Genomic DNA, 13,761 nt, shown 5'->3' with positions numbered 1-13,761 from the left:
AAGATTAGTCTTCTCCTATATTTTTTATTCTGTGTTGAGAAAAAAAAATCAGGGTACTGCCACATCTCATCTGTGGTTTGTCACCTATGCAGTTAGTTTGTGTGTTGCAGACATTTCAAACGGAAAATTGGAAACTTCTTGCAACTTATTTTAAGTGGGGAAGAGAAGTACAAATTATGACTTGCTCATTATCTTCATGTTTACAGATTTTGACTTCAGTTGTATTATGCTAATTTATTTTAGTTATGGTGTCCTATAAATACTGGTTTTCTTTCTGCTGGATTGCACACAGGAAGATTTTAATTGAATTTGTGTGTCAGTTCCTAAGCTGCTTGGTGATATTTCTTTTTACTCTTAGTTCAAAAATTAGACTTAAATGAAAAATCTAAGTATGTGCTTGCAGAGCTTCAGTTCTGTCTTCTCTGAAGAATAGGTATGTTATGTTGAATGCTCTGCCTTTGAACCATATGGTATAAAAGCTGTTCAAATACTCTGTCTTCAAGTCTTAAATAGAAGAAACACTTTGCTTCCTAAGTTCTTTCCCTTTAGGCATTTGACATCATTTAATGCCTTTCTTATTTGTCCAGAACTGACAGGCTGTACCACTTCTCACCTGATCTGTTCTGCTTCCTTACTAAATAGACAGCAACAACCAAAACAACCAACCAACAAAAAACGTCAGCATCCTCCCAAAAAATCCCCCAAACGAAATAACTCGAAGGCTTCCCAAACCAACAAAACCCCCAGCTCTTGTGCTCTAAAATGAACACAAAACTGGTAATACAAGCTACTCCATACATCAGTACTTTAGGGCCTTTTGACACCAGCTGTTACACAAGCAGAGTGAAGGCTGCATGAGCATACATACGTCCTGCTTTCTGGTTTTTCAGAAGTCTCTTTGAACCCTGGGCAACTGTAATTCAAGACATGGCTTACTGGTAGCATCAACCAATCTAGGTTGGGACTACTTTACTGTAGGACCTAGTTCAGCTATACATCCATTCTGCTTTTGCTGAGTTAGTTTTCATCTGGGTAATTTTTCTGAACAAGGTTATTGTATACTTTTGTAACTACCAATACCTAAACAAGGAACAGAAGTGTGTTTGTGGTTGAGAGCACTGAACTGTAGCAGCTCCTGGTTTGCAGTACTGTTAGTCAACATGTTTAGTTTTAAATTGTCTGGTATTATTTTCCAAATAGCAGGACAGTATAGAGATGCACACTAGTACCTGTTCTGAGATGAGGATGGAACTGCCACTCTGTCTTGGATTAATGGAGTTCAGCATACAGGGTTGTGGTTCTACTCTTGAGATTAACCTGAACTTGGGTAATGCTTTTACACCATTTTGGTACTGTTTTCGCAAGTTAATTGTCATTAGGTTATATCTTCTGGTAGTTTTCTCCCATAGGGTTCTTGAGGTATTTGCTGGGTCATGTCAAACACTAGGTCTGAAAAGAGAATGTAGTAATTAATAATAGTTGATAGTATTTATTACTGTTTGTTATCTGGTACCGAGTTACCTATTTGGATTTTTTTTAATTGAAGCATTAAATTCAGCTGCCATGCTTTGGGTAGCCCTAGTACAGGGTGAATTACTCCCCTACTTTAATGCTTTCCTTTATCTGTGGTACATCATTTCAGTGCATAGATAACTGTGTGCAAGGCTCCAGATGGGGTCTGTCCTATGGTGATTAAAGAAACTAAGCACTTTTTCTAATATTAATGTAGCCACTTCAAAATGCTGAGTATGCTCAGTTCTGTTGCGCATATTAACGTCATTTTATTTCCTTGAAAACATAAGCCACATGGGTTTCATTTCAGTAAGAAATCTAACATAGGAAAGTTAAATAAAAAGGTATTTAAACTACATTTGCAAAATATTAGAAACACAAATGATTATGCTCACGTAAGAAGGATCTTTCTGAAATAGACAGCTATTAAAATTTCCATTTGTGTTTTGAAATAGACCCTTGTGGAGCTCCTGGAATATTAATTAGTATTCTGGAATTACCTAGGAATGAAGTTATTAATCTGTTTGGTAGAAGGAAACTGGTGAAAATGCAGAAGACAAACTGTGTTGTATGTAATTTCTTTTTGACTTTGTCTGTATCTTAATTTGGTTTTGTTAGAGGCTTTGAAAAGTGTATTTGAAAAAAAAAAAGGAAAAAGGTATTGCTGTGGTGTTTTTGAAAATTCATTTCAGAATTTCTATTTTTAATATTGAAATAAGTAGCCTTATATTCTACTGCTTTTTTAAATAATAGAGAAACATAAACTGTGTGTAGCTATAGCATTCAAAGTTAGTGTGTCTACAAATATGTTAGCAGGTGTGTTTTGCTGTGCTAGTAAATAATGCTTCAAGAAAGTTCTGCTTTCATGGTATGAAGGATGATTTTGATGATTTGCCTGAGTGGTTGCTAATTTATGTGAAACTAATCTAGTGCACCTGTTAAGCTGGTCTACTGCATGTCCTTTGGAAAATTAGTCTAACTGAGGTTTTCCAAATAGTTAAAGCACTTTAAAAATAAATGCGCATTCAGTATTTCCCTGTGGTTAGGAGAAGGGTGTGTGATTTAGAAGCTCTTATTACCATTTCTTGAGCATTTGGCAGTTTTTCTGCACTGTGTCCTGGTCATGTATGTATTAATTTGCTAAGTGTTTTAATGCCACACTTGCTTAAACAGCACTGTTGAAGGCTTGAAAATATAAAGTGAAGCCATTTATATTCACTTATTATGTACTTTGTATTCAGTTACATAAACTTTAGAGATTTTGTAATACTAGATTGAATGAAACAGTATTGATTAAAATTTGGCAGGAATAACAAGCTAGTATATCTTCTCTTGATTATCATATGATGAGATCTGTAATGCACAGGCACAGCTGGGCTTTCTTTATATCTCCCTCCTTTTGAAGAATTGGGAGCCCCTCAGCTGAACATACTGAGAGAGTATCAATTCTTAGTATCTCAGAAAGGTGACACATTAGAATACATAATTTCTGATACAACTATTACCAGCTGTTTATTAGTGCACGATGTCTTTTCTCATGGGAATCTTTCTGAGAAGTATTCCTTTTCTCCTGTTCAGGAAAAAGAAGAGTTGATTGAAGAATGGCAGCCAGAGCCTCTTGTACCTCCTGTGCCAAAAGATCACCCAGCTCTCAACTACAACATTGTTTCAGGGTAAATGTAACCAAAATAAATTCTGGTTTTTATTTCAATTCAAATACTTAACATCCATATTTTTAAGCGTATTTCTTAGTAAGCATTTCCATATTTTTAAATCCTTTCATAAATGAGCTCCATTTTTAGATAGCAGAATGAATTTGCCACTGAAGAGGTGCTTGATTTTGCAACATTATCAAGACTATCTTATTAAGAAAATATTTCTTACTTTAAATGTTAGGGTTTATGTTTGGCTTGGGGTTTTTTTTTGTTTGTTTGTTTGTTGGTTGGGTTGTGTTTTTTTTATTGAGGGTGGAGTGAGGAACACTTTGTCTTCATTGTGGGTCTGTATTGTGTGTTAATAATTTATTTATTTTTTTTCTGAATATGTAGACTTAGATGTCCAAAAGTGGTTACCACTTTCTGGGTAGGGGCTGGGGAGGAAAAACACTCATCACAAATTCGCTTCAGAAGAAACTGATTTTGCAGCTAGCTACTTGACACTTCATGAAAAGTTGTTCCTCTCTGGACAATCAGAAGTGGAGATGATTAAGTTGCTTTGTGAGGAAATTACGGTGCAGCATTCCTTGTGTGTTACAAGGCTTTTAAAATGTATAAAGACTTAGGCAAGAGTCACAATACTTTGGAGATTGCTTTAAATTTTTTTTCACAAGCTTCTGATTTATGTCAGTAACTTTTACAATATAAGCATTCTTAATATCCTTCTGGTGACCCAATAATTTAAAATAATTCAATGACAGAGCACAATTATTTGCTGTCAGGGGGAACTCCATTTTGATGGTTCTATCACCATAGAAAGGTGTGCCTCAGAAGAGAGATGCCTGTTTTAATCAACTGTGATGTGAATAATCCTTTGTTGTTCAGAATTTTGAAACAAGCCCTACTGTGGACTTAAAAAAAGTGTTGTGTGTTTAAAAAAACCCTGAACAAAGAGTTTGGCATAGAAGGGATATCAAAGATGATCTCATTCCAACCCTCCTGCCATGGGCAGGGACACCTTCCAGCTCTTGGGGTTTTTTTGCAAGGTACTCACCAGCAGCATTTATTTTGTTTTCAGAGAGTCTCAGTGCTTATCAGAGGGATTTGTTCCATTTCAGGGTGTTCTATTTCTTGTGAGCAGGGGTGATGCTGTTTTGGGGTACCTGCGAATTGGGAGCAGGTTTGTCTTGTTTTGGGCAGTGTCTTCCACTCAAGGAGGTTTTACTCCATTTTTGTGGTAAGCCACTGCTCATACATGGCGACTACCTTACATCATCCCTTACAGATGTAAATACAGCTAGCATCCTACTTGGTGACTGTGTAACCACCCAAAGCAGACCTGAAAGCATAAACCTAGCTGTTGCTTTGAAAATGAAGCCATAATTTCCCCCCTTCTTAAGGGAGATGTGAGCTTTCCTACAACTGACAGCACTGTTGTGAGAGGGCACCTTCTCATTTTTAGCAATAAGAGACTCAGCTCTCTCTTACTGCCTCAGAAAGTGCAAGGTCCTACATCTTGATGAGACAATCCCTGGCAGAGCTACAGGTTGGGTGGAGAAGTGATTCAGAGCAGCCCTGCAGAGAAGGACTTGGGGTTGTTGGCTGATGAGAAACTGAACATGAGCCAGCTTCTGTGTGAACTCACAGCACAGAAAACAACCATATCCTGGGCTGCATCAAAAGAAGCGTGACCAGCAGGTCGAAGATGATCCTGCCCCTCTGCTCTTGTGAGACCCCACTTGGAGCACTGTGTGCACTTCTGGTGTCCTCAACAGAAGGACATGGAGCTGCTGGGCTCCATCAGAGAGGAGGGCCACAAGGATAAGGGTGCTGGAGCACCTCCTGTATGAAGACAGGGTGAGAAAGTTGTGTCTGTTCAGCTTGGAGAAGAGAAGGCTGCGTGGAGACCTCATAGCAGCCTTCCAGTATCTGAAGGGGGCCTACAGGGATGCTTGGGAAGGACTATTCATTAGGGACTGTAGTGATAAGTCAAGGGATAATGGATTCAGACTTAAACAAGGGAAGCTCAAGTTAGATATAAGGAAGAAGTTCTTTACTGTGAGGTTGGTGAGGCACTGGAACAGGTTGCCTGTAAGAAGTAGTAAATGCTTCATCCCTGGTAGTGTTCAGGACCAGGTTGGATGGAGTTCTGAGCACATAGTTTAGTGTGAGGTGTCCCTGCCCATGGCAGGGGGGTTGGAACTAGATGATCTTCAGGTCCCTCCAACCCGAACCATGCTATGATTTTATGGTATGCGCCAAAATCTATAGGTATAGTCCTGCTCTTCTGAATGTTTACAAGCCTAAGTAGTTGTTTCACGTAATAGGACTTAATAACATTTGGTACAGCTTGTTGATGAGCAGTTACTACTGTGCAGGAGATGCATTACAGTAATGCAGGATTGCTCCTATATGGGGTCAGGTTCAACTTGTGTCAGTTTAATGTCATGGAATGGCAGTGTTGAACATGCACAGCAATGTGCTCCTTTAGTAGAAAGCTTTCCAAAGCAGTTTTGTAAGCTTTGCAATTGATTGGATAAAGTGATGAGTTTTATTTTTAAAGTGAACAGAGCTAAAACCATTGAGGGTTTTTTAGGTGAAGTTCAGGCAGTTCAGTGTTTTTGTTAATTTGTAATGTATATCTTGGACTTTAGAGTTTACTTGCTTTGCACACCAAATATACCTATTGAAATACTGTCAGCAACCAAGTTTGGAGCAGCTGTGCACAGACATTTGAGCATCCCTGTTTTATTTTGATTGCGAAAACTGCTCAGTGCTAGTTTCCACATGGGAAAAGCTTGTTGAAATTTTTGAGTTTGAGGAATAATATAGACTGTAAATTGTAATACTTGACAACACATACAGAAATGGGCACATGTGAAGTTTTATCTTTGGCTTACCTTTGAGACTTCTTGACACTGAGTAGTTAGTAAAACTTAATTTTGTAGTATTGAAGTATGTAACTGCTTTTAAGATAGATGAGATGCTTGCCGTAATAGCTATTTTTATCTTAGATTTTTAATAACTGCTTATCTAAATCATAATCTTTTGGGGTAGAAAATTTCTCTGCCCCTTGCTTCATATGTATCATGCACTCGTTCATTTGTGAATATTGTGTGTTTTCAGACTTTGTGTTTCCTGATTACATGAATTATTCAAACTGTTACAGGTTAAACAGAACTGGAAACTTGAGATGACAGTATGAAACTTGATAAGACAATATTTTTGTCTTCTTACAGCTAGTATCTGTATTTAAGGATCTGTGTTCAGTATAGGATTGGTATTGTGGGTTTGTTTTGTGATAAAAACGTTTGTTTTAAATTCATTTTTATCATGGAATTAAGTAGGAACTAAATTTCCTTTTTATTTGTAGTTTTTCTTCTTTAAAATAGATACCACTTTGCTTCTAAAGGAGAAGCTTTCTGTATCTTAATATATCTTTTCAGTATATATCTTAAGTAATCATCTTTTGATGATTCCCAAATTAGTTTTGAATCCCAAAACTAAGCATCTCGGGAAGGTGTTTATGGTTTATTTAAATACAGGAATAATTTTTTGCTGAGTATAGTAGTATATTTGTGACTTGGCACTGAACTTAATTACTGATTGGCAGCTGCAAAGGAAGAAGTGTGAAGAGGGCGTCTTGACAAAGCTGTGCTGTTTACTGTTGAAAAATGAAACTAGTGTACTGTTTGACTGTTCATGAAAATGGCAACTGTTTGTAACAAAAGGTTTGTAATTTTTTTTCAGTCCTCCCACCCATATAATCACTGTTAATGGCAAGGAATGTATAAACTTTGCATCATTTAACTTTCTTGGACTTTTGGATAATGAAAATGTTAAGGTGAGTTCTTCCAGTTACTCTGTTTGTGCAATTATTCCTCTTCTTTGTGTGTTATCTTGAAATTAAGAGTGACTTCAGAAAGCACCAACATTGTCAACGAAGTATTCTTGTAAAGCAGCAAGGGGCATCATATACCCTTTAATTTTGTGCTAGTCAGGTTTGTCTTTTTACTGAAATTTAATCTGTTCTTTCTTCACAGTAACCAGTTATCAAGTAAGATTAGTATCTAATGTCCTTAATAATTAGAATGCAATGGATCATGCTTAAACACTTGTCTAAAGTAGTTTTGATGTGAAATTAATTCATAGAATTCTGTTCATTGTACTTTATGTAAAGCATGTCATATTACATAATGATTAGTATAAAATATATGATAATTGGTATAAAATTCTCAATATGAAGTGTACAGAAGAGTTGGAAATTTAGTGTAGGAATAAGTATCTCATATCATTTTTTTCTTTCAAAGACTGCAGCTCAGGCATCTCTGAAGAAATATGGTGTTGGCACTTGTGGACCTAGAGGATTCTATGGTACTTTTGGTGAGTAACTTTCTCTCATCTGACAGTGTTCAGACTGGTTTGGTAAGTCAGTCAAAATAGTCCTGTATATAAGCAGCAAATAATTTCTAATGCTGTGAATAGCAGTTATCCTCTAACACACTTTTTACTTGTAATTGTTAAGGATTAGTAGTTTTTATTAGTAGCTTTGTTTCTTATTAATTTTACGAGTTTCCGTACTCTTTGTAATGCTGATCTTGGAGAGTTGTGAAGTTAAATATGATCTGTTTTAGTTCTGGTCACCAAAGTAGAAAGAGAAAATAAACATATTAGAATTTAATCATGCATGGTGAATTTAAGTGTAATTTAATAATTTTCTAAGTAAACCACAAGAGGGCAGTCTGATTTCTATGATAAAGATTATTAATTAAGTTTAGCTAATGCTGTGGTCAGAATGAAGTTTTCCTTTGCTGATAACTTTGAAGTTGTAATTAAGAGATTTTATGACACAAACAGGTGTTACTAAGGGTTTTTTCATTCTTTTAAGAAGTTGTTAAATATCAGATTCTAGAAATGGTTATTTACAGGCATTTGGTATTTTGAAATACTTTATGGAAACCAAAGAGTAATACAAGAATAGCTGCACAGTTGTAGGCTAAAACCATCATCTCATCATCTTGTGGACCTTCTGATCTTCCCAGAGGAGGTGGAATTCACAGTGTGTTTGTGCTCAAATGATTTCACAGATACAGCTTCCTAAAGCCTTGACTTGAAACCAAGACGTAACTTGAACTTTTCTCAGTCAAGCTACTCTTTTAAGTGATCAACCAGGAACTCTACCTGTTTTGATTTGTTAGAAGTTTATATATCAGAACGAAGTTGAATCTTTGATACCAATCTTGCAGATTGTTCATTATTATAAAGCTATTACTGATTTCTAAAGTAGGTTTTGTTGACCCTTATTGGTAGAGAGCTTTTAGGAACTGATCAGTTTCACAGTGATCTGTTGGAATTCCTCCAAAAGCTCAAAGAAACTTGTGGACTAGTGCCTCCTGCGTTTCGAGTCCAGGCTGATTTTAAGTTTTATTAAACTTTGCTTCTTTCTAATAATTATGTAAAACAACCAGTTAAATTTTCTTGTCTGTTAAGTGTGAGATTCTTTGTGTTGTTTTCTGCCACCTTTGGAGCTCTACTCCTAAGATCCAAACTGTATAGCTTTTGCATTGCCTTCATTGGCTGTGATTTTTTTTTAGGTAAAAGCTGCATTTCACAAAGAAGGTCATATAATCTTTGGTATTGCTGCATGACATGACTAGTGAAGAAAGCAATTCTCCAAGTGTAGAACTGGTTGAAAATTGACAAACACCTGCTGTTCTTGGATCCCAAACTGTCATTCTCTTCTCCCTTGAGTTTAAACATTTGAGTATTGCAGCATTATGCATCTCTGATAAGCACTTCTTACATCAGTAATGTTGTATGCCTCAAACTTTTCACACAAATTTTCATGTGCTGTGACTCTAGTAAATGAGTTATGTTGTGTTCAGAGCTATGTAGTTTCCTCTTAACGATAGAGATTGTAATTGAGAATTGTCGAATGTTGTCACTCAGTTATCCCCTTTTAGGGGCTGATATATCAATATTAGAGATGTCTTTCTTTGGAAACATTAGATACCATGTTACAATTTATTTTGTATGGAGACTTGATTCCTCATATCACTGCCTGTTTGAAGGGATTTTGTAGCTTTAGTAAGTCCCTACCAAGACATTTTTGCTTTGTGCTGTATCACTTGAAAACAGCATGCCCTTATCCTATGATAAGCTTGAAATACTAGTATATTCACACGTAAGTGAATCTTTAAAGTTATTTTCTCCATGATGACAGCTGAGGATTGTATTGCTGTTTTGATAGTGGGTTTTTTTTAAGGCTATTGTTGATTGCCTATCAGCTACAATTTCAGTACTACTGTGAAGACTGGGACTGGCTACCTGATAAAATATTTAAATGATGATGTGAGGTTTGATCTTGGTTCTTGTTTTCTTTCTTGCTTTGGAGTTGCATGTGAGCTCATGTTGGATACTGAACTGCCATTCATAAAGTTGTGATAATAATAGCTTTGTTAAGGTTTCCTAAGTATGTAGAAAGCTGTTCCAGTCATATTTTCCTCTGTGCAAATGTACTGTAGGTAGTGTTTTCAGCTTTCACTTAAAGCTAAGCTAACTCAAGTGTTGTAACCAGACTAAAGCAAATCACTGCAATAAAAAGTAGGAGAGTGAGATAGTACTCTGTTTTTCTCACAGTGGAATGGTAGTGAAGTTTTAATTCTGTGAAGCTTAATACTGTCTTAAGCTTTTCAACCTCAGAATTATATGAAGCATTCATTACCTTATGTAATGATGTATCAAATTTGTGTACGCTGTTTGCCAATTCTGAATGTAAATGTTCTTGCCCTTGGCAAAAATTACTAAGCTTGCAATTTTTTTGCATAACACAGATCTGATTATATTTGTTAACTGATTGTTATTGACAGTATCTCATTTGCCTACTGTTTTTACTTAGTCTTTGCTCATTGTAGTGCTGGTTGCTGCTGAGTAAAGTTCAGTGAGACTCAGTTTTTCATTTAACTGCAGTGATCTCATCATCTTTTTTTTTTTTTAAATCTATTTTTTTTTATTTTCGATTAAAGGATATACATGGTCTTTTACATGCAAAAAAAACGTTTTTCCCCATTACATATCAATAGATAGCAAAAGGAAACTTTTCAACTAATAAGTGATTAAACTTTTTGTTTCCATTTAAAACTAGTGGAAAACCAAATAATTTGCTTCCGTTCCTTAGGAAAGGATTGTTGAAGATATATAGCTTGCAGTCTCTGGATAGAATTGCTATTGAGTGTAATTGGAGACTGTAGTTTGAAGACATAACCTTTTGGTTTTAATATATAAATACATGAATTGGGTAGATGTGCTTTTTTGGGGAAAGGTTATGCTAGGCATTTGAGTATAGCAAAGTTAAGATTTTTACAAAGCCCTTTCTTCCTGCACCCTTGCTGTTGGTACCTGGATAGAAATAGCAACACTGATATAACTGTGCTTCATAGGCTATTGAAGAATCTGTATTTTTAACTGATGTTACCTCGTCTGATTTTAGTTTCAGTGTACTTTCAATAACTCCAGGAAGGTAGTTTTGCCAATGATGATGTTTCAACATTCTAAGGACCCCTACTTGCCTTTTAGTCTTGTTATTTCCATTTGATAAAAGGCATCATTCTGGCTAACATTTTCTAGCAGAAGCAGGTAGTGGCAAGAGAGCTATGTGATTAAATTAACAGGTTATTTTGCTTAGTTGCAGAATTCTCCATGCTGTGGTCACCTTTCTGCAGGAACAATCCACTTGCTCTGTGGTATTGCCCTTCTTAATCTTTTGATTTAGTGGTGTTTTGTTTCTGACATGGATCAATGACTGACTTAGTTTGGAAAATGTGTGTGTTAATTGTGTCAATTTATCTTAAGCGTGAGTAATCCCTGGCATGCAGATGGTGACCTTTCAGTTGGCTGAAATGCATTCAGGAGATGGTATGTGATTGTAGCCTGACAAGAGTAGTTTTCTGTTATAATTATAGCTGTGCTATATACAGTGGAAATACCAGCTTGGAAGAACTGACAGTCTGCCAACAGGACCTCATTAATTGCTATAAATTACATGGCTATTTGTTGTCTGACTGTAGGAACTGTGCTCCCTAGTCACAGTACAGGAACACTGCATAATTCACCTGTGATCTAATCCTAAATAGATTTTAATTGCCATGGCATAAGAACATAAGAACCGTATTATGTAAATATTTTAAAATCTACCAAATGTTCTGATCAATACCAGATTACTTCTCAGTTCAAGGCTGGAATAACTGAAGCTGGTTTTGGGGAAGTTACTTGATGTAATACTCTTCCTACAAATAAACATTCTGTTTGCTTCAAAGCTGTTTGCTGAAAAGCAATGATAATTTTCCTGATATAAAAGTAATTTTTCTGATATGAAAGCAAGTAAATTATCTCAGATATTTTCAATTTTTCACTCAGATGTGCACTTGGAATTAGAGGAACGACTAGCAAAATTCATGAGGACAGAGGAAGCTATTATATACTCTTATGGATTTGCAACAATTGCTAGTGCTATTCCTGCATATTCAAAAAGAGGGGACATTGTGTTTGTGTAAGTATTATTTTCTACTTGGGAAATTCCGGATTAATGAGTTTTCCCTTAAATTTTTCTTTTTCATTATTGCTAATCGTATTAACTATTTAAAAAGTAATGCTGGTTTTGACAAAGTATTTTGCTGTACAAAGCTCCAATAATTCTTCTTTGCCAAATACTCTGAATCAAATCAGTTACTGTTTTTATCATGGAAAAGTGGACATGGGCACTCAACTGAAAAAAATAAAACCAGAAACTTGTGCATGCAGGAACTAACAGAAGTCTAATATCTAAGGTTTCTTGCAAGGAACTGTTTGGTTTCTGTCCTGTTTACTGCTAGCTTTTAACCATTCTTGCAGGACAGTTGTTCCACTCATTCATATTTGCAGCAGATTAGTTCAGTAAGTATTGGTACATATGAAAATTTTAACAAAAGAATGGCCGTGCAGGGTCAAACTAAGGAATGAGAAAGTGTGGTAGCTGGACACTGAGAACTACAGCCAGAATTTGTCTATGGAAGAGTAAAAACCTAAGAGAAACAATGTAACAATATTCAAAACTTTCTGAGCCAAAAAAGGAGGGTTTGGATTTAGTGGTAGTAACTGGATTTTTCTTAAGCCTTCCTATTCTTTCAGTACCTTTGTAAATCTTTAATATTCATTGTGCTTTATGACATGTATCTTCACAGTTTACCTTGAACATTTTATGAAAAGACATATAGAAATACCTGTTTTGAACATAACACCTACTCATTTCAGTTGATCCATTTGATTTTTAAACTGAACGGATGCATACTATCCATGGGGGAGTGAGTGGTTATGTGCGGCTTAGCTGCCTGCTGGGATTAAGCCACAAGACACTGGTAATTTTCTGTTTGTCTGCCAAAATCTTTTTCAGTGCTCTCTTTTTCCAAGTGTAAGGCTTGCAGCCTATTTGACTTCCTTATAGAAGTTCTTTCATAACTTCTGTCATAGTTTTTGGTCATCTTTGGGCATTTTCCAGATCAGTTTTATAGAGGTGAATGGCCAGGATTTTGCTAGGATGCCAGTGTACAATTTCAGCTTCACAGTGACAAAAGATCCCTCCATATTTAAAAGCAACTTGGTTGAATACTGCACTTAGCATGTGCAGGAGGTTTGCTTTAGTTGCCATTTTTAAAAGATTACTCAAATCTAAGCAGTTGTGAAATAATTTTAAGAGTTTTACCTTTTCAATACTTAAAAATAGCAGTTTTTTGAATAGTGAGTAATTCACAAAGCATACTAAAAAGCAGCTTTCCAGTATGTGGAGGACCACTATAAATGTTACAGGCACATCTTTGCGCTTTTTTCTAAGACCCAGAGTAAATTGAGTGAGTTGTTTCTGATATGATTACCATGGTATTGTAGCTGATCCATGGAATGCTGTGCCCAGGTAGACTGCTGTCACATACAAACAAAAGGACCAGCGTACACTTAAAAAAAACCAAAACTGTTGGCTTGCTTTTAGTGGCTGTAGTACTTAGGTTGAGAAGTTTTGAAAATGAGTTTTCAAAATGTAAATAAAATATGATTCTTCAATGTGATTCTATGAATAAACCTAGTTTTAACTACAGCTGAATACAGCTATCTGCTCAAAAGCAGGACAGTCCTTATAGCCAGCTTTCTTTGAATAATTGTTAAACCAAGTGCAAACTTAAAAGGGCTTGTTGTATTTACAGAGATGAAGCTGCTTGCTTTGCTATTCAGAAGGGATTACAAGCATCTCGTAGTAACATCAAATTATTTAAGCATAATGATATGGCTGACCTTGAGCGACTGTTGAAAGAACAAGAGACTGAAGATCAAAAGGTACCATTCCTTTGAAGAAATATTTGTACTCTTTTGTGCCACGCACCTCCTCACTTTTGAGCTGAGTTGTGTAATTCAATGGGTGGAATGCTTGTAGGCAGTTACTTGGTTTTCATAAATCTCTATTGAGGAGTTGATATTGGGTATGTAAATAAGATAGATTTTTTAAAAAAAATTATTTATTTATTTGCATTTGTCTGCATATCCAATGGAAGTGATCAGTTGCGGAATATCT

General features: G+C 35.9%; 1 protein-coding gene across 2 annotated transcripts in view; it reads left to right on the top strand.

The window, feature by feature from the left end:
• The window catches only part of SPTLC1 (serine palmitoyltransferase long chain base subunit 1), a 34,116-nt gene that overhangs the window by 6,767 nt on the left and 13,588 nt on the right, over positions 1-13,761 (top strand). For both annotated transcript variants that reach the window (XM_005154905.4, XM_031054425.2), the window contains 5 exons: positions 3,091-3,185; positions 6,918-7,011; positions 7,478-7,550; positions 11,583-11,715; positions 13,397-13,526. In XM_005154905.4, coding sequence (XP_005154962.1) covers positions 3,091-3,185; positions 6,918-7,011; positions 7,478-7,550; positions 11,583-11,715; positions 13,397-13,526 — 525 coding nt within the window. The remainder of the gene's footprint in view (positions 1-3,090; positions 3,186-6,917; positions 7,012-7,477; positions 7,551-11,582; positions 11,716-13,396; positions 13,527-13,761) is intronic.

The sequence above is a fragment of the Melopsittacus undulatus genome, chromosome Z (genome assembly GCF_012275295.1).
Source record: "Melopsittacus undulatus isolate bMelUnd1 chromosome Z, bMelUnd1.mat.Z, whole genome shotgun sequence".
Classification (NCBI taxonomy): domain Eukaryota; kingdom Metazoa; phylum Chordata; class Aves; order Psittaciformes; family Psittaculidae; genus Melopsittacus; species Melopsittacus undulatus.
This window is presented reverse-complemented; position numbering and strand designations above follow the sequence as displayed.